The sequence below is a fragment of the Oncorhynchus mykiss genome, chromosome 13 (genome assembly GCF_057628025.1).
Source record: "Oncorhynchus mykiss isolate SJ-2025 chromosome 13, ASM5762802v1, whole genome shotgun sequence".
NCBI lineage: Eukaryota > Metazoa > Chordata > Actinopteri > Salmoniformes > Salmonidae > Oncorhynchus > Oncorhynchus mykiss.
The window spans coordinates 13,168,858-13,190,756 of NC_143034.1; the positions used below are offsets into that span (position 1 = coordinate 13,168,858).

The following is a 21,899-nucleotide window of genomic DNA, read 5'->3' on the forward strand; positions in this document are numbered from 1 at the left end:
AATGAAAATGATGAAAAGAGATTTTCCTTTTAATTCATTCATTGCTTAATTCATTGGAATTTCCTCTTTCTAAATCTGCTGTTGTTGTGTCGTAATGATGCAGACTTCTACCAGTGTTTCTGTGGTAATACTGACACCTACTGGTTCATCATCGTCTTGACGGATCCCAAAGAGAAAGAACTAAGCTATAGCAATAGTACACTACATGCCCAGTACATTATTCACACATTAATACATGTATACATATATTTATCCTTTATATTTTATTAACACTATTAAATGACTGCACATACAAAGCATTTTAGAGCAATAGGATGAAATGATATTATAGCTGCAGTTTAAACCAGAAAGGGAGATGTTTGTGTTGATATAATCACAACTAGATGTCCATTTATTTTAACGTTACAAACATTAGTGGCCAGCACATACACTTTCTGGCCTCAAGCCTTAGTTAAAGGTTCAACAATGAAATTGTGTTGGTTCAAATAGAAATGTTTTCCCAATTATCCTAGTTGTAAGAAAAATATAATTATTTATAACTGGATGTATGTAAGATATTAAATAAGAAAGGGCCTGGTTTAGGACATAAATGATGTATAGGTGAGATAGGTTTATGAACTTTACATAAATTATTTAGATAACTGGATTCATTGTTTAGGATACAGGAAGCATGACAAGTTCAATCTTCATTTTGGGACCCTGAAAGTCAAAAACAAATACACTGTTAGTTATTTAGTTACTTAGTTACCTGAGTGTCCATCACTGACATCAAAATAATATGTTTGATTGACATCTATTCACTTATTGGTTTTGATTGATAACTTATGATGTCGTACTCACAGGTGATTGGTCCGATGGTGACGGGTTCGAGGGGGACAGAGGGGGTGACAGAGCGGTATTTCCTTTTGGCGCACACCTGAGGAGAGAGACGAGAAGGAGTCAGAGATCAGATACTGAGACGAGAGAGAGTCAGAGAGACCAGACACTGAGACAGAGAGACGGGAAGGAGTCAGAGAGACCAGACACTGAGACAGAGAGACGAGAAGGAGTCAGAGAGACCAGACACTGAGACAGAGAGAGTCAGAGAGACCAGACACTGAGACAGAGAGACCAGAAGGAGTCAGAGAGACCAGACACTGAGACAGAGAGACGAGAAGGAGTCAGAGAGACCAGACACTGAGACAGAGAGAGTCAGAGAGACCAGACACTGAGACAGAGAGACCAGAGAGAGTCAGAGAGATCAGACACTGAGACAGAGAGACGAGAAGGAGTCAGAGAGACCAGACACAGACAGCGAGACGAGAAGGAGTCAGAGACCAGACACTGAGACAGAGAGATGGGAAGGAGTCAGAGAGACCAGACACTGAGACAGAGAGACCAGCGAGAGTCAGAGAGACCAGACACTGAGACGAGAAGGAGTCAGAGAGACCAGACACTGAGACAGAGAGATGAGAAGGAGTCAGAGAGACCAAACACTGAGACAGAGAGACGGGAAGGAGTCAGAGAGACCAGACACTGAGACAGAGAGACCAGAGAGAGACCACAGACTGAGTGAGACCAGAGAGAGACCAGAGACAGAGTGGATGAGTCAGCGGGAAAGATGCAGGACTCACTGGAGTGCAGGAGGAGCTCCTCTGGTCACACAGGCTGAGTCTGCAGTGCAGGAAGACGTCCCGGTAGTCCCCCTGGTACAGGAACAGCAGAGCAGAGAAGCGAGCCCTGAGAGACGAGCCGCTCTCCTCCACCCTCACCTGACGGAATTCAGTCGGACATCTAGGAAACAGGGAGGGTCATGGGTTTAGGTTAGATAACGCAACAAAAAATACAAACATTAGGGTTCGTTTCCCAGACACAGAATAAGCCTGATCCTGGAGTAAAAAGCATTCTCAATGGAGAAGCTACATGGAAAGTGTTGTTAGTCCAGGATCAGACTTAATCTGTGTCTGGGAAAACCTCCTCCATATGTTCCTTGAGTATAAACCAAGACACCTGCACACATACTTGTTCTGAATGATGTAGTATCGCATGATGTCTTTAGGGTCGGGGGATTGCGTGGCATAGCAGTCCTCCAGAACGACCACGAAACGCTCCGTCTCGGACTCCTCTACGGACACGCCCACGTGCAGCACGGAACCCACCGGCAAGGTGACTCCGCCCGCTGGGTAAGCCTTTGTGAAGTCGTCGCTGTGGTACAGAGTCATGTTGGAGCCCACTCTGGAGCCCTTACCGACTCTGGAACCCTTCAGCCTGTCAAATGGGCCAATAGGAGGTTTGGTTTTGTTAGATTCCAAATAAACAGAGTAAAAAACTCAGGGGTGTTTAGTAAAGCTGAAACCAAGTTTATTCACCACTGGGTCATACAGCAGCATGACAACGACATGTTTCCAACAGTGGTAGTATATATAGACCCCAATGTGGATGGAGCATCTTCCTTCCCTCTAAACATGACATGTTTCCACCAGTGGTAGTATATACAGTGCCTTGCGAAAGTATTCGGCCCCCTTGAACTTTGCGACCTTTTGCCACATTTCAGGCATCAAACATAAAGATATAAAACTGTATTTTTTTGTGAAGAATCAACAACAAGTGGGACACAATCATGAAGTGGAACGACATTTATTGGATATTTCAAACTTTTTTAACAAATCAAAAACTGAAAAATTGGGCGTGCAAAATTATTCAGCCCCTTTACTTTCAGTGCAGCAAACTCTCTCCAGAAGTTCAGTGAGGATCTCTGAATGATCCAATGTTGACCTAAATGATAAACATGACATGTTTCCACCAGTGGTAGTATATAGACTGTTAACTGTTAACTATATAAACTGTTCCTTCTCCCTTAACATGACCTCCATTCCTCACTAACCCACATCTCTCCATCCTTATCAGTTCCTGCAACCATGTGATTGCCTTTCCTTTACTCAGTACATTCCAAGCTTAACTGCCTCCACCACAAACATTCCTCCTTCAGATAACCATTAACATCTGGTGTAGAAACCTGACTATGGTATTCAATATTTGAGGTTTAGGAGTCAGAGCCCATCAGTTAGATAAGATAAGAAATTATTATAGTTTTACCACTATTACACAGCCAGCTTCAGCTACATATCTTGGAGGAACAACCAGAACAACCAGAACTGTGATGAGTGAGTGGACAGATGTCCCGACCATCGTGTGAATAATTGGACCAAGGCGAGTAGAGTTCCACATTTTAACGATAGTGAAAATTCCAAAACAACAAAAATATAACGAGTGCCTATGTAGGGCACATAGGCACTCATACAAAACAATATCCCCCATAGCAGGTGGGATAAAGGACACACTAAGTATAATCCCCAATTAGAGGTAACGATTATCAGCTGCCTCCAACTGGGAATCATACACACACCAACATAGAAATATAATACCTAGAAACCCCCCTAGTCACGCCCTGGCCTATTACATCATAGAGAACCCTGAGGGCTCTCTATGGTCAGGGTGTGACAGTACCCCCCCCCCCCCCCCCCCCAAAGGTGTGGACTCTGACCGCAAAACCTGAAACTAGATGGGGAGGGTTAGGGTGGGAAACTAGCATCGGTGGCGCCTCCGGTGCGGGACGTAGCTATCCGGTCTTGGAGCGGGGCTGAACGCTGTGTTTGGACTGGGCACCGGCGCAGAGGAAGGCTCCGGACATGGAGCGGGACTGGACTCCGTGCCTGGACATCGGCGCAGTAGAAGGCTCTGGCCATGGCACCATCGCAGGAAACCCTGGGCCGTGGACCGTCGCTGGAGGTTCCGAGCTGTAGACCGGACTGTACACACACACTGGTGGACGAGTGCGGGGAGCCGGCACAGGTTGCACCGGACTGATGACACGCTCTTCAGGGCGAGTGCGGGTAGCCGGCACAGGACGTACCAGGCTGGGAAGGCGCACTGGAGGCCAGGTGCATGGAGCCGGCACAGGTTGCACATGACACGCTCCTCAAAACGCCTGTGCTGCAGCATACTCCTAGCCAACATCTCTCTCCGATATCCCTCAAACTGCTCCATCAACTCCCAGATGGTCTCTGTCTCTCTCCTCAGCTCTGCCGACCGCCCCTTGTGCCCCCCCCCCCCAAAAAAAACAACTTTGTGTTGCCCTTGAGCTGTTTGTGGCCGCAGACCCTGACGTCGTCACTTTCCTCCTCTGACGTCGTCTCGCATCCACCTAGTATCTCTTCCTGTAACCAACTCTTGAGCGTGAGTAGAGTTCCACATTTTAATGATAGTGAAACTTCCAAAACAACAGCGAGATAATGACCATGAACTATGTAGCACTCATACAAAACAATATCCCACATCGCAGGTGGGAAAAAGGACACACATTGATCCCCAATTAGAGGTAACGATTATCAGCTGCCTCCAATTGGGAACCATACACACACCAACATAGAAATATAATACCTAGAAACCTCACTAGTCACGCCCTGGCCTATTACACCATAGAGAACCTAGAGGGCTCTCTATGGTCAGGGCGTGACAACAGAGGAGGTGATAAACTCTTAACTAGTTATCTAAAGGATCATCAAGAACCACAGGTTTAGAGTATAAATTGTCTACGCATTAACAGAATACTGACAGCTTGACATGTGTTAGCCTGCATTGTGTTACAGGGGCGCAACTTTGGTTTTAGAAGTTGGGGGGACATAGCTATTGTTGTTTATAAATCCAGTCGGATAAACAGCCTACCCAACCACTCGGAGGCGTCCGCATGGTCCTAAAGTACACCGCTGCCTCGTATTGTATCACATTCCAATGATAAAACTGGTCAAAGATGCGCCCCTGTTTTGTTACATTGTCCATGTTTTACAGTGTTTACTGTAACGTCACGTCTCCACTTACGACAGGTAGGGTTTGATGGCCACATCCAGGCTGGTCTCTGATTCCAGAGGGTAGGCACAGGAGAAAGGCACGCTCACGGGTCGGCTGAAGGACACGTCGGGAACGTGGTAGATGAATAAACTGTTGGAAAAGATGGCGTCAGTTCCGTTTGTCTGGTGAAAGGGGGAAAAGGGAAGAAGATTAGAAGCCAGGAGAGGACCTCTCACCAGTTCTCACAATAATATCATTCTTGGACTATTGTCTTCCAGTTCATCTGTTCATCATTTTCTGTTGATGGCAACATGTCTCTTTATCTAAGATTCCATTTGTTGCCACTCCTTGTCATTGCCAAAGAGACTGGCTTTCGACAATCTCAATGCTCAGTGTCCTGTCGTATTTACGGTGCAGTTGCTGATTGGTAGTTGGAAAAAACATTAATATTTTCCATGACAACGTCACGGAACATGAGGTGAGTGCAAATCTGGCACCATATAGAATAAGAATCTTATGAGCAACAACAAACAGCCGTTACGACCTGCTGCTGTAATTACCTTGTGAGAATGCAGTGTCTATCATAGAAATAAGAATGAATAGAAAGGGCGTCTCCATTCACGTCAGTGGAGCTCCCAAGCTTGTCGTCCTAAAACCTGGAAATGAGTTACCTCTGGTTCATTCAGCCTTCCCTATGGGAAAAAAATGTATGTGGAAAGACGACGGTTTTGGAATAAACGCTGAAAATAAGGTCTGAGGTCGACACAGGCTTAGGAGATCTTACACATTTTGTTCTATGAGATGATACCAAATCAGATGTTATTTGTCACATACACATGGTTAGCAGATGTAGTGGGACACATACACATGGTTAGCAGATGTAGTGTTGACACATACACATGGTTAGCAGATGTAGTGTTGACACATACACATGGTTAGCAGATGTAGTGTTGACACATACACATGGTTAGCAGATGTAGTGTTGACACATACACATGGTTAGCAGATGTAGTGTTGACACATACACATGGTTAGCAGATGTAGTGTTGACACATACACATGGTTAGCAGATGTAGTGTTGACACATACACATGGTTAGCAGATGTAGTGTTGACACATACACATGGTTAGCAGATGTAGTGTTGACACATACACATGATTAGCAGATGTAGTGTTGACACATACACATGGTTAGCAGATGTAGTGTTGACACATACACATGGTTAGCAGATGTAGTGTTGACACATACACATGGTTAGCAGATGTAGTGGGACACATACACATGATTAGCAGATGTAGTGTTGACACATACACATGGTTAGCAGATGTAGTGTTGACACATACACATGGTTAGCAGATGTAGTGTTGACACATACACATGGTTAGCAGATGTAGTGGGACACATACACATGCTTAGCAGATGTAGTGTTGACACATACACATGGTTAGCAGATGTAGTGTTGACACATACACATGGTTAGCAGATGTAGTGTTGACACATACACATGATTAGCAGATGTAGTGTTGACACATACACATGGTTAGCAGATGTAGTGTTGTCACATACACATGGTTAGCAGATGTAGTGTTGACACATACACATGGTTAGCAGATGTAGTGTTGACACATACACATGGTTAGCAGATGTAGTGTTGACACATACACATGGTTAGCAGATGTAGTGTTGACACATACACATGGTTAGCAGATGTAGTGGGACACATACACATGGTTAGCAGATGTAGTGTTGACACATACACATGGTTAGCAGATGTAGTGGGACACATACACATGGTTAGCAGATGTAGTGTTGACACATACACATGGTTAGCAGATGTAGTGGGACACATACACATGGTTAGCAGATGTAGTGGGACACATACACATGGTTAGCAGATGTAGTGGGACACATACACATGGTTAGCAGATGTAGTGGGACACATACACATGGTTAGCAGATGTAGTGGGACACATACACATGGTTAGCAGATGTAGTGTTGACACATACACATGGTTAGCAGATGTAGTGTTGACACATACACCTGGTTAGCAGATGTAGTGTTGACACATACACATGGTTAGCAGATGTAGTGGGACACATACACATGGTTAGCAGATGTAGTGTTGACACATACACATGGTTAGCAGATGTAGTGGGACACATACACATGGTTAGCAGATGTAGTGTTGACACATACACATGGTTAGAAGTTAATGCGAGTGTAGCGACATGCTTGTGCTTCTAGTTCCGACAATGTAACAATATCTAACATGTAATCTAACAAATTCACAGCGACTGCCTTATACGCACAAATGTAAAGGGATGAATGAGAATTAGTACACATACATATATGGATGAGCGATGACCGTGCGGCATGGGTAAGATGCAGTAGACGGTATAGAGTCCAGTATGAGATGAGTAATGTAGGGTATGGAAACATTATATAAAGTGACTAGTGATACCTTATTACATCTAATTATTAAAGTGGCCGGAAATTTGAGTCAGTATGTTGGCAGCAGCCACCTAATGTTAGTGATGGCTGTTTAACAGTCTAATGGCCTTGAGATAGAAGCTGTTTTTCAGTCTCTCGGCCCCAGCGTTGATGCACCTGTACCGACCTCGCCTTCTGGATGATAACGGGGTGAACAGGCAGTTGCTCGGGTGGTTGTTGTCCTTGATGATCTTTTGGCCTTCCTGTGACATCGGGTGCTGTAGGTGGCCTGGAAGGCAGGTCTTTTGTGATACAGTGCGACAGGATGCTCTCAAATGTGCATCTGTAAAAGTGTGTGAGTGTTTCTTCAGCCTTCTGAGGTTGAAGAGGCGCTGCTGCGCCTTCTTCACCATGCTGTCTGTGTGGGTGGACCATTTCAGTTTGTCTGTGATGTGTACGCCAAGGAACTTAAAACTTTCCACCTTCTCCAATACTGTCCCATTGATGTGGATGGGGGGGATGCTCCCTCTGCTGTTTCCTGAAGTCCACGATCATCTCCTTTGTTTTGTTGACGTTGAGTGAGAGGTTATTTTCCTGACACCACACTCAGAGGGCCCTCACCTCCTCCCTGTAGGCTGTCTCGTCGTTGTTGGTAATCAAGCCTACCACTGTAGTGTCGTCTGTAAACTTGATGATTGAGTTGGAGGCGTGCATGGCCATGCAGTCATGGGTGAACAGGGAGTACAGGAGAGGGCTGAGAACGCACCCTTGTGGGCCCCCAGTGTTGAGAATCAGTGAAGTGGAGGTGTTGTTTCCTACCCTCACCACCTGGAGGCGGCCCGTCAGAAAGTCCAGGACCCAGTTGCACAGGGTGGAGTTAAATGCTGAGCTGTAGTCAATGAACAGCATTCTTACATAGATATTCCTCTTGTCCAGATAGGATAGGGCAGTATGCAGTGTTATAGCGATTGCGTCGTCTGTGGACCTATTGGGGCGGTAAGCAAATTGGAGTGGGTCTAGGGTGTCAGGTAGGGTGGAGGTGATATGGTCCTTGACTAGTCTCTCAAAGCACTTCATGATGATGGAAGTGAGTGCTACGGGGCGATAGTCGTTTAGCTCAGTTACCTTAGCTTTCTTGGGAACAGGAACAATGGTGACCCTCTTGAAGCATATGGGCACAGCAGACTGGGATTGATTGAATATGTTCATAAACACCCCTGCCAGCTGGTCTGGGCTTTCTCTGAGGACGCGGCATTCTCTGGTCCGGCAGCCTTGAGAGGGTTAACACGTTTAAATGTTTTACTCACATTGGCCACAGTGAAGGAGCGTTCACTGGCATATAGGCATGTATACGTCAATGTTGTCGTCTGAGGCTACCCGGAACATATCCCAGTCCACGTGATCGAAGCAGTCTTGAAGCTTGGCATCCGATTGGTTGGACCAGCGTTGGATAGACCTGAGCACAGGCGTTTCTTGTTTTAGTTTCTGTCTGTAGGCTGGGAGCAACAAAATGGAGTCATGGTCAGATTTGCCAAAAGGAGGGTGGGGGAAGGCTTTGTATGCATTGTGGAAGTTAGAGTAGCAGTGATCCAGAATGCTACCAGCTCGTGTCGTGCATTTGATATGTTGATAAAGGGGAGTCTTGTTTTCAGATTAGCTTTGTTAAAATCCCCAGCTACAATAAATGCAGCCTTAGGATATATGGTTTCCTGTTGACATAGCGTCCAGTGAAGTTCTTCCAGGCCAGTCGAGGTAATTGCTTGGGGAGGATAAACACAGCTGTGACTCTTATCAAAGATAATTCTCATGGTAGATAATGCAGTCGGCAATTCTAGGTCAGGTGAACAAAATGACTTGAGTTCCGGTATGTTGTTATGATTACACCATGAGTCGTTAATCATAAGGCATACACCCCCGCCCTTCTTACCAGAGAGATGTTTGTTTCTATCAGCGCGAAGAAACCGGGTGGCTGTAATGACTCTGACAACGTATCCCGTGTGAGCCATTTTTCTGTGAAACAGAGAATGTTACAATCTCTGATGTCTCTCTGGAAGGCAACTCGTGCCCTAATTTCGTCCACCTTGTTGTCTAGAGATTGGACATTGGCGAGTAATATGCTAGGAATCTGCGGATGGTGTGATCGCCTTCTAAGTCTGACCAGTAGGCCGCTCCGTGTGCCTCTCCTGTGGCGACCGCGTTGTTTTGGGTCGGCCTCTGTGATAAGATCCCATGTCCAGGGTGGAGGTCCGCTTCGGGAAAGTCGTATTCCTGGTTGTACTGTAGGGAAGTGGTATTCCTGGTCGTACTGTAGGGAAGTGGTATTCCTGGTTGTACTGTAGGGAAGTGGTATTCCTGGTCGCACCTCAGGCACCCTCAAATGAAATTTCTCCTTTCCTAAAAACGTATCTTGGCTGTAGTCCATCAGAAAATAGGCCTAGGCTTCATTATAGCATAATGCTAAAATAATGTATATATGTTAATATGTTTATAATTATTTATTATATTATTTGCCCATCATTATTTGTCCATCTTAATCTTTTCTTTTTCATTGGCCAGTCTGAGATATGGCTTTATCTTTGCAACTCTGCCTAGAAGGCCAGCATCCCGAAGTCGCCTCTTCACTGTTGACGTTGAGACTGGTGTTTTACGGGTACTATTTAATGAAACTGCCAGTTTAGGACTGTTTCTCAAACTAGACACTCTAATGTACTTGTCTTCTTGCTCAGGTGTGCACCGGGGCCTCCCACTCCTCTTTCTATTCTGGTTAGAGCCAGTTTGCACTGTCCTGTGAAGGGACTATAGTACACAGCGTTGTACGAGGTCTTCAGTTTCTTGGCAAATTTTCACAAGGAATAGCCTTCATTTCTCAGAACAAGAATAGACTGGCGAGTTTCAGAAGAAAGTTCTTTGTTTCTGGCCATTTTGAACCTGTAATCGAACCCACAAATGCTGATGCTCCAGATACTCAACTAGTCTAAAGAAGTTTTATTTCTTCTTTAATCAGAACAAGAGTTTTCAGCTGTGCTAACATAATTGCAAAAGGGTTTTCTAATGATCAATTAGCCTTTTAAAATGATAAACTTGGATTAGCTAACACAACGTGCCATTGGAACACAGGAGTGATGGTTGCTGATAATGGGCCTCTGTACGCCTCTGTAGATATTCCATTAAAAATCTGCCGTTTCCAGCTACAATAGTCATTTACAACATTAACAATGTCTACACTGTATTTCTGATCAATTTGATGTTATTTTAATGAATTTCTTTAAAAAACAGTTCTAAGTGACCCCAAACTGTTGAACGGTGGTGTATATCGCCAGGTCGCAATTGTAAATGAGAACTTGTTCTCAACTTGCCTACCTGGTTAAATAAAGGTAAAATAAATAAATAAAAAATATGAATGTATATTTATGTTGTGTTACGCAGCATTTGAATAAGAGACCTAGACCTCAACATGTCTTCTGTGTTAAAATGTAACATAAAAATAAACCATCTGTTTTCACTGTTCCATTCTTGCGCAATTCATGCATCTCAGCTGGCCTCTCTCTCTTCCAACCTCTCTGTATTCCGCTCAACCAGTAGCCTAGCCCAAGCATGTCCCAGAAGTAACAAACTACAGTAGTTCTGTCACCTACTTTTCGCCCAAGCATGTCCCAGAAGTAGCAAACTACAGTAGTTCTGTCACCTACTTTTAGCAATAAAAAAAATATATATATATATATATATATTAGAGGGAAAAAGTACCTCTTACTGGATATAAAATAGGCTTCAGGCTATAGCGCTCACAGTGAACTGGCTGGAAGTTTGAAGGGCGAGAGCTTCTCTGGTGTGACTGGTCACATTGGCTGGTGATAAACATGCAATAAATGGACTGTTCATATTTGAAGGCCTGTGTCTTTGGCAATGACAAGGATTGGCAATGAGTGAAATATTAGCTAAAGAGACTGGTATCCAGGGTTGTGTCTAACAGCAAGTGCTCTCTTCTGATAGTTTTGGTGAGGAACTGGGTGAACGGGTCGGGGTCTGTTCTCACCTCCAGAGTGTTTCCGCAGGCGCCCTCCTTGCGCTCCACCTGGTACCATACCATGCCGCCACGCTCTTCGTGAGCGTTACACCGGGGGTCGGCCAGGTTAGCGGTGGTGGCGTCCAGACCAGCGGCCTCCAGGTTAGTCCTGTTGAGACCCACCTGTACCAGGCTCCGCCCACATACTACCTCTGGGTGCAGCAAAACAGGCTGATCTGTAAGAGAGGAAGAGAGAGACAGAGGGATGAGAAACAGGCTGATCTGTAAGAGAGGAAGAGAGAGACAGAGGGATGAGAAACAGGCTGATCTGGAAGAGAGGAAGAGAGAGACAGAGGGATGAGAAACAGGCTGATCTGTAAGAGAGGAAGACAGAGACAGAGGGATGAGAAACAGGCTGATCTGTAAGAGAGGAAGAGAGAGACAGAGGGATGAGAAACAGGCTGATCTGTAAGAGAGGAAGAGAGAGACAAAGGGATGAGAAACAGGCTGATCTGGAAGAGAGGAAGAGAGAGACAGAGGGATGAGAAACAGGCTGATCTGTAAGAGAGGAAGAGAGAGACAGATGGATGAGAAACAGGCTGATCTGTAAGAGAGGAAGACAGAGACAGAGGGATGAGAAACAGGCTGATCTGTAAGAGAGGAAGAGAGAGACAGAGGGATGAGAAACAGGCTGATCTGTAAGAGAGGAAGAGAGAGACAGAGGGATGAGAAACAGGCTGATATGTAAGAGAGGAAGAGAGAGACAAAGGGATGAGAAACAGGCTGATCTGGAAGAGAGGAAGAGAGAGACAGAGGGATGAGAAACAGGCTGATCTGGAAGAGAGGAAGAGAGAGACAAAGGGATGAGAAACAGGCTGATCTGGAAGAGAGGAAGAGAGAGACAGAGGGATGAGAAGCAGGCTGATCTGTAAGAGAGGAAGACAGAGACAGAGGGATGAGAAACAGGCTGATCTGTAAGAGAGGAAGAGAGAGACAGAGGGATGAGAAACAGGCTGATCTGTAAGAGAGGAAGAGAGAGACAGAGGGATGAGAAACAGGCTGATCTGGAAGAGAGGAAGAGAGAGACAAAGGGATGAGAAACAGGCTGATCTGTAAGAGAGGAAGACAGAGACAGAGGGATGAGAAACAGGCTGATCTGTAAGAGAGAAAGAGAGAGACAGAGGGATGAGAAACAGGCTGATCTGTAAGAGAGGAAGAGAGAGACAAAGGGATGAGAAACAGGCTGATCTGGAAGAGAGGAAGAGAGAGACAGAGGGATGAGAAACAGGCTGATCTGTAAGAGAGGAAGAGAGAGACAGATGGATGAGAAACAGGCTGATCTGTAAGAGAGGAAGAGAGAGACAGAGGGATGAGAAACAGGCTGATCTGTAAGAGAGGAAGAGAGAGACAAAGGGATGAGAAACAGGCTGATCTGGAAGAGAGGAAGAGAGAGACAGAGGGATGAGAAACAGGCTGATCTGGAAGAGAGGAAGAGAGAGACAAAGGGATGAGAAACAGGCTGATCTGGAAGAGAGGAAGAGAGAGACAGAGGGATGAGAAACAGGCTGATCTGGAAGAGAGGAAGAGAGAGACAATGGGATGAGAAACAGGCTGATCTGGAAGAGAGGAAGAGAGAGACAGAGGGATGAGAAGCAGGCTGATCTGTAAGAGAGGAAGACAGAGACAGAGGGATGAGAAACAGGCTGATCTGTAAGAGAGGAAGAGAGAGACAGAGGGATGAGAAACAGGCTGATCTGTAAGAGAGGAAGAGAGAGACAAAGGGATGAGAAACAGGCTGATCTGGAAGAGAGGAAGAGAGAGACAGAGGGATGAGAAACAGGCTGATCTGTAAGAGAGGAAGAGAGAGACAGAGGGATGAGAAACAGGCTGATCTGTAAGAGAGGAAGAGAGAGACAGAGGGATGAGAAACAGGCTGATCTGTAAGAGAGGAAGAGAGAGACAAAGGGATGAGAAACAGGCTGATCTGGAAGAGAGGAAGAGAGAGACAGAGGGATGAGAAACAGGCTGATCTGGAAGAGAGGAAGAGAGAGACAAAGGGATGAGAAACAGGCTGATCTGGAAGAGAGGAAGAGAGAGACAGAGGGATGAGAAACAGGCTGATCTGGAAGAGAGGAAGAGAGAGACAGAGGGATGAGAAACAGGCTGATATGTAAGAGAGGAAGAGAGAGACAAAGGGATGAGAAACAGGCTGATCTGGAAGAGAGGAAGAGAGAGACAGAGGGATGAGAAACAGGCTGATCTGGAAGAGAGGAAGAGAGAGACAAAGGGATGAGAAACAGGCTGATCTGGAAGAGAGGAAGAGAGAGACAGAGGGATAAGAAGCAGGCTGATCTGTAAGAGAGGAAGACAGAGACAGAGGGATGAGAAACAGGCTGATCTGTAAGAGAGGAAGAGAGAGACAGAGGGATGAGAAACAGGCTGATCTGTAAGAGAGGAAGAGAGAGACAAAGGGATGAGAAACAGGCTGATCTGGAAGAGAGGAAGAGAGAGACAGAGGGATGAGAAACAGGCTGATCTGTAAGAGAGGAAGAGAGAGACAAAGGGATGAGAAACAGGCTGATCTGGAAGAGAGGAAGAGAGAGACAGAGGGATGAGAAACAGGCTGATCTGTAAGAGAGGAAGAGAGAGACAGAGGGATGAGAAACAGGCTGATCTGTAAGAGAGGAAGAGAGAGACAGAGGGATGAGAAACAGGCTGATCTGTAAGAGAGGAAGAGAGAGACAAAGGGATGAGAAACAGGCTGATCTGGAAGAGAGGAAGAGAGAGACAGAGGGATGAGAAACAGGCTGATCTGGAAGAGAGGAAGAGAGAGACAAAGGGATGAGAAACAGGCTGATCTGGAAGAGAGGAAGAGAGAGACAAAGGGATGAGAAACAGGCTGATCTGGAAGAGAGGAAGAGAGAGACAGAGGGATGAGAAACAGGCTGATATGTAAGAGAGGAAGAGAGAGACAAAGGGATGAGAAACAGGCTGATCTGGAAGAGAGGAAGAGAGAGACAGAGGGATGAGAAACAGGCTGATCTGGAAGAGAGGAAGAGAGAGACAAAGGGATGAGAAACAGGCTGATCTGGAAGAGAGGAAGAGAGAGACAGAGGGATAAGAAGCAGGCTGATCTGTAAGAGAGGAAGACAGAGACAGAGGGATGAGAAACAGGCTGATCTGTAAGAGAGGAAGAGAGAGACAGAGGGATAAGAAGCAGGCTGATCTGTAAGAGAGGAAGAGAGAGACAGAGGGATGAGAAACAGGCTGATCTGGAAGAGAGGAAGAGAGAGACAAAGGGATGAGAAACAGGCTGATCTGGAAGAGAGGAAGAGAGAGACAGAGGGATGAGAAACAGGCTGATCTGTAAGAGAGGAAGAGAGAGACAGAGGGATGAGAAACAGGCTGATCTGTAAGAGAGGAAGAGAGAGACAGAGGGATGAGAAACAGGCTGATCTGGAAGAGAGGAAGAGAGAGACAGAGGGATGAGAAACAGGCTGATCTGGAAGAGAGGAAGAGAGAGACAAAGGGATGAGAAACAGGCTGATCTGGAAGAGAGGAAGAGAGAGACAGAGGGATGAGAAACAGGCTGATCTGTAAGAGAGGAAGACAGAGACAGAGGGATGAGAAACAGGCTGATCTGGAAGAGAGAAAGAGAGAGACAGAGGGATGAGAAAATAAAGACAACAGAAAATAAGTTATTCAAGAACACAAAATGAAAAGAAGGAATTACAAATTCTCATATAAACTCTTCAAAAAAGGGTTCCAAGAGGGTTCTTCGAATGTCCCCATAGGATAACCCTTTTTGGATCCAGGTAGAACCCTTTTTGGATCCAGGTAGAACTCTTTTTGGATCCAGGTAGAACCCTTTTTGGTTCCAGGCAGGGGTTCTACTTGGAACTACCTGGAACCAAAATGGTTATATCTGGCACCAAAAAAGGGTTCTTCACAGGGTTCTCTTATTGGGACAGCTGAAGAACCCTTTTAGGTTCTAATTAGCACCTGTTTTTCTAAGAGAGTACATAGGTCCTCAAGCAGGTGTTTTCTGAAAACACACCTGGCATCTCACACTGCCAAGTGACCCCATCGGTGCTCACGCAGGTCTCCCCCGCTCTGCAGGTACCACACATTGCTTTTGGCGTAGTCGTGGCAACCTGTGACTGTGTTGTTGTTGTGGTGCGATTGTTCTCTACTGGTGTTTCTGCAGATGTGACTGGTTTTGGTGTTGTGGTGGGCGCTGACACATCTGGAACAAGGAGTTAAACAGGAAACACAGTTATGAGGGAACATTCATCACTCATGTTTTGAAAGAACTAGTATGCTGGTATTACCAGAATCATACAATACGCCTGTATGAATGAATGGATGAATATGCTGAGTACTGTTGATATCTAGGGCCATAAGAAGAACATCATGGTGTACATAACCAGCTGGTGAATGACTAAGTAGTAAACAGTTTATAAATACAATAACTTCAAATCAAAAGGCAGAACAACGTCAACAAGCCCCACTCAGAACTTGGCAAAGCAGGAGGCAAAACCTTACATGCACAATAGGCGAAGTAGCACCCGGGAGGCATGACGAACTTGTACACAAAGTAGTTCCCAGGGCATGCCTTGACGTGGATGGGCTGAGACTGCACCCAGCAGCAGTCCCCATTGAAGCTGGCGCAGACTGCACTCTGGACAATTTCATCCACCTGCTGGGGGGGAGGAAACGCCAGCCACAAGGGAGCCTGGGTGCCGCACTTGAAGGAATCCACGCACTTGTCCGGCATGGACACGCTCTGGTTGCCGATGAACATGCGGTAATAGCCGTCCCAGTGGACGTTGCGGTCACAGTGCTTGTTGCCCACGTGGTTGTTGGTGGAACGCCAGGCGTCGTTCAGGACCGTGTAGATCTTACAGGGGTTGGAGCACTGCTGGCTGCCGTCGACCGTGATGCAGTCCTCCCCGTCGGCGCACTCGTTGAAGCCGCAGCTGAACCGGACATGGGCAAGGTTGGTGTTGGAGGTGGGGTAGGAGCGGCGGACCCGGCGAGGGGCGTGGTGGTCGGCGGCGGCGGTGTGGCCAGGTAAACAGATGAGGCCGTCTCCGGAGAAGCCCTTCTTACAGGTGCATGTGATGTCACCTGCCATGGCGGAGGTGCGGCAGACGGCTTGTTCGTGACACGCCTCGCAGCTGGTGACAATCGTACCTGTGGGAATTTGGGAATATATGGGTTCATCGTCTTTTTAGGTTGAGGTATCATGACACACCTGAATTGTTTTGATGCTTCCATTTTTAGGTTCTGCGACTAAAGAGCAGAGAAAGTCCGTTGTGTGGTGGGTTATATAGTATTATACTGTATAAAAACACTTAACACACAACACATGTATCCCTGCACTGTCAACTCTAACCAAAAACATTTTGTTCAGAGTTAGATATGGCAGAACTAAAATAAGACAATGCAAAAATCAAATGAACAAATGCTATACAGTATAGTTTACATCATATATAGTATTCATTATGAATAAACAGAAATCATTTCATGTTTTAAATATACAGTGCATTTGGAAAGTATTCAGACCCCTTGACCTTTTCCACATGTTGTTACTTTACAGCCTATTTGTAAAATTGATTAAATTGTTTTTTACCCTCAAGGACATTCCGAGACCTGTCCCGAAGCCACTCTTGCGTTGTCTTGGCTGTGTGCTTAGGGTCGTTGTCCTGTTGGAAGGTGAACCTTTGCCCCAGTCTGAGGTTCTGAGCGCCCTCAAGCAAGTTTTCATCAAGGAGCTCCGATCATCTTTCCCTCAATCCTGACTAGTCTCTCAGTCCCTGCCACTGAAAACCTCCCCACAGCATGATGCTGCAACCACCATGCTTCACCGTAGGGTTTGGTGCCAGGTTTTCCCAAGACGTGATGCTTGGCATTCAGGCCAAAGAGTTCAAGCTTGGTTTCATCAGACCATTGTTTCTCATGGTCTAAGAGTCCTTGAGGTGCCTTTTGGCAAAGTCCAAGTGGGTTGTCGTGTGCCTTTTACTGAGGAGTGGCTTCTGTCTGGCCACTCTACCATAATGGCCTGATTGGTGGAGTGGTACAGAGATGGTTGTCCTTCTGGAGCTATGTCAGAGTCACCTCCCTGACCAAGGCCCTTCTCCTCCGATTGCTCAGTTTGGCCAGGCGGCCAGCACTAGGAAGAGTCTTGTGGTTCCAAACTTCTTCCATATATGAATGGAAATCAGGTCCAACTTCCAAATCATGTCCAATCAATTGAATAACCTACAGGTGTACTCCAATCAAGTTGTAGAAATATCTCAAGGATGATCAACGGAAACAGGATGCACCTGAGCTCAATTTCGAGTCTCATAGCAAAGGGTCTGAATACTTATGTAAATACATTATTTATGTTTTTATTCAAATTCTGAAAACCTGTTTTCGCTTTGTCATTATGGGGTATTGTGTGTAGATTGATGAGGAACATAAATAATTCAATCCATTATAGAATGAGGCTGTGACATAACAAAATGTGGTAAAAGTCAAGGGGTCTGAATACTTTCCGAATGTACTGTATAGTATATTTGTGTGTACCTGAGGTATGTCCAGCTGTTGATGTATTAAATATATAGTATATATGTGTGTACCTGAGGTATGTCCAGCTGTTGATGTATTAAATATATAGTATATTTGTGTGTACCTGAGGTATGTCCAGCTGTTGATGTATTAAATATATAGTATATATGTGTGTACCTGAGGTATGTCCAGCTGTTGATGTATTAAATGTATAGTATATATGTGTGTACCTGAGGTATGTCCAGCTGTTGATGTATTAAATATATAGTATATTTGTGTGTACCTGAGGTATGTCCAGCTGTTGATGTATTAAATGTATAGTATATTTGTGTGTACCTGAGGTATGTCCAGCTGTTGATGTATTACATATATAGTATATATGTGTGTACCTGAGGTATGTCCAGCTGTTGATGTATTAAATATATAGTATATATGTGTGTACCTGAGGTATGTCCAGCGCTGGACAGAACCAGTAGAGGCACCAGCAGAGCCACCAGGATCATCCTCATCAACACTAGTTACTTCTACAGGGGCAGAAACGGGGAACACAACCTGAAGGAAAATACCCTTATTATATTCATCCACACTTTATCCACAATTTACATCCACTGGAAAGTCAGTCACGTTTAAATGCAAGTTTGACTTGATTTAATTTGACTGTATCTATACAGGTCATCCTATGGTGATAAAACACATTTAATTTGACTGTATCTATACAGGTGATAAGAAACATTTTATTTTCTGTCACAAAACTGCAATAAACCACGTTACAAAACATCTAATACAATAATAGATATTAAGCATGGACACACATTCTCTGGAGGATATTATAACAACACATCTAATACAATAATAGATATTAAGCACGGACACACATTCTCTGGAGGATATTATAACAACACATCTAATACAATAATAGATATTAAGCACGGACACACATTCTCTGGAGGGTATTATAACATTTCAAACTTAGTCAGTTCAGATATATTAATTTCACCAAACCAAAAATAACTTTGTTTAACCAGACAGTATGAATAGTGATCTGAGAGAAGTACTGACTTACCAAATGTTGATGCTGACTGCTGGAACCACTTGTAAACGAGGCATTTATACACTGGTTATCTGGGAGTGGGGGAAGCAGGTCACATTGTGCAATATTCCCAGGGACAATACCTTAGTCTGGGTCCCAGTCTGTTCAGCTCTCATTCCACTCCTTGCCACTCCTTGTCATGATAAACTGTTTGGCAATGACACAGAGTAAAGGAGTGAAATGTCAGACAAAACTGACTGGATTTCAGACTAACAATAGGTGTGGAAGAGGTTGAATCACAACTATAGATCCCAACTACAGTATCATCTTAATTTGATCACTCTGTTGTTGCTGAACATTTCCCAGTGTATTTGAGTTTTAAGAAGGCTTCTAAAGTTTGTAATTTCCACTCAGAAATATCAGACTTGATTTTATTTTACAAAAAATGTATCAACCCCTAATTATAATCCACGTAGTAATTCACATTTTCTGTTGCTACAGGATTTTTTTCCTTCTGTAGCAAACTGGCTCAAATTACGATCCTACATCTGTATCATCGTTGAGATGTAAGGAATGCATAACCATAAAACCGTGGGGTGTGATTAAGGTAAAGTCTATATGCTCTGTTGGGTGGCGGCAGAAACAATGGATGTTTTCAAACTAATTAAGTGACAGGGCAAGTGGCTGGTGGGTGGTGGGTGGCATTAGGCCAACACCGTATGATTAACGAGGTAAATAATGCCTCACAATATCCCAGAGAACCACTTAACATTTGGCTGACTTCTTACCTCTCGGGCTCTGTTATAAAGACAATGTGTCATGGGTTGCTGGTGCTCTTGGATAGGACAACACCCTTGTTTTAATGTCATTTCCACCCTTCTTCTTCCATCAGTTTTTCAATCAGTTTATTTGTCTTATGTCTGTTTCAACTGTGTAGTATTTCAATCTGTTTTCTGTCATTTGTATGTACTATATACACGTATATATGCTTGTTTCGACCTTGCCATGCTTTCGGATACACCCTAGCTTGATAACCATTGTCCCATTTTTATCAATCTGTTTTTTTTGTTTTCTGTTTGTGATATAGATATGCCTGTTTCGACTGTGCCGTGCTGACAGATAGGCTACCTCTAAGTGTTCTTGTCATTGTTCCCTTTATCTTTAAGTTTTTAGTACTATAGATATGCCTGTTTCAACTGTGTCGCTCTCACGTAATACATCTCCATTTAGTCTTCTGTTTGTACTATAGATATGCCTGTTTCAACTGTGTCGCTCTCACGTAATACAACTCCATTTAGTCTTCTGTCTGTACTATAGATATGCCTGTTTCAACTGTGTTGCTCTCACGTAATACATCTCCATTTAGTCTTCTGTTTGTACTATAGATATGCCTGTTTCTCCATTTAGTCACGCTGAATCAGCGGATTAATAACAACAAAAGATCTGACCTGTTCCCTTTGTCTTATTCCAAACCCTTTTCTCTTTGCTCTAGATGACCAACAATAGCCAGTTGTCACCACGATGACATCATATCAACTATTCACGCTGAGGGAAAGGTGAACTGTTCCCACTCATCTAAACACAGACTCAAATGGCACCCTATTCCCTATATAGTGCACTACTTTTGTTTACTAAGATGGTCAAAAGTAGTGTACTAAATAGGGAATAGGGTGCCATAAGTAGGGAATAGGGTGCCACTTGAAACAGAGCCATAGTGTTCCACAGGCATTATCTGTCACGTCCTGACCTTAGTTCCTTTTTTATGTCTCTATTTTAGTTTGGGCGTGAGTTTGGGTGGGCATTCTATGTTTTTGTTCTGTGTGTTGTATTTCTCTGTGTTTGGCCTGGTATGGTTCCCAATCAGAGGCAGCTGTCAATCGTTGTCTTGGATTGAGAACCACACTTAGGCAGCCTGTTTTCCCACTATAGGTTGTGGGTAGTTGTTTTCTGTTTAGTGTGTTGTTTCACCTGACACCTGGACTGTTTTGTTTCTTTCATTCACTTTGTTATTTTGTTTTGTGTGTTCAGTTCTAATAAATTAACATGGACACTTACTGTACCACGCTGCATATTGGTCCGATCCTTCCTACTCCTCCTCAGACGAAGAGGAGATCCGTTACATTATCCCTCTCTCTATGGTTTATAGACGATACAGCAAATTTTGTTACTTTGTTTTAGTGTTCAGTCAGTTGTACATGCTTGAACAATTTGAGAGCTAGGTATTTAATGTTTAGAGTCCCTGTGAATCCATTAGTATGAAGTTGGCACATACTTAAAAAAATGTCTGCACCTTTATAAGGGAGTACAAATAACATTAAGTCTGATCAATCAATTAGAAAACCTTAGAAAATAACATACTCAACACCTTAGCAACGAGCCTAAAACCAAATATGGTCATATCATGTAGCCCAATTGATGCAGAAGGAAGCAACCCCTCAATGATTTAGTAGTCAAGTTAAGTGTGAAACATTAAGTAGAAAATAATAAAGAAAATAAAAGACAGGAACAAGATTCAGTTATATCAGAACTTCTGTTTACAGGTGTTGTATCTTAATTTGACCAGTTTCTCAGAGCAGGAAAATAATCATGCAGCATCAGGAAATATGAATTTTTTGTAGGGGTTGATATTTTTTTAGTTAGGGCAAATTAAGTTTGAAATGTTCAAGTGGAAATTCCAAACTTTAGATGCCTTTTAAACTTTGAATACACTACACATTTGCATTTTCTGAAACAACAAGGTGCTCAAATTAAGATTTAACATCTGCGACCCTAACCCTAACTCTGCTTCTCCAACATACCAGACCAAGAGATAACAGAGAACAGACATTGATATAATGACACAACAGACTGATATAATAGTACAAAGTTATACTTTATTATCTAATAGTCGCATTTTCGCGCAGAGCATAGAAAAACTCTATTAAATACAGTGCCTTCAGAAAGTATTCACACCCCTTGACCTTTTCCATATGTTGTTGTGTTACAGCCTGAATTTAAAATGTATTAAAGTGAGATTGTGTGTCACTGGCCTACACACAATACCCCATAATGT

General features: G+C 44.1%; 1 protein-coding gene across 1 annotated transcript; it reads right to left on the bottom strand.

Moving 5' to 3' along the window:
* Positions 1-242: 242 nt before the first annotated feature.
* On the bottom strand, positions 243-19,118 carry LOC110487206 (pancreatic secretory granule membrane major glycoprotein GP2). Its single transcript, XM_090195223.1, has 10 exons — positions 18,881-19,118; positions 18,260-18,369; positions 15,808-16,458; positions 15,320-15,508; positions 11,293-11,498; positions 4,858-5,009; positions 2,002-2,247; positions 1,614-1,773; positions 841-916; positions 243-699 (listed from the first exon to the last, which is right to left on the bottom strand). The coding sequence occupies exons 2-10, from the start codon at positions 18,324-18,326 to the stop codon at positions 680-682; spliced, it is 1,767 nt and encodes a 588-aa protein (XP_090051349.1). The 5' UTR covers positions 18,327-18,369; positions 18,881-19,118; the 3' UTR covers positions 243-679.
* Positions 19,119-21,899: the final 2,781 nt, after the last annotated feature.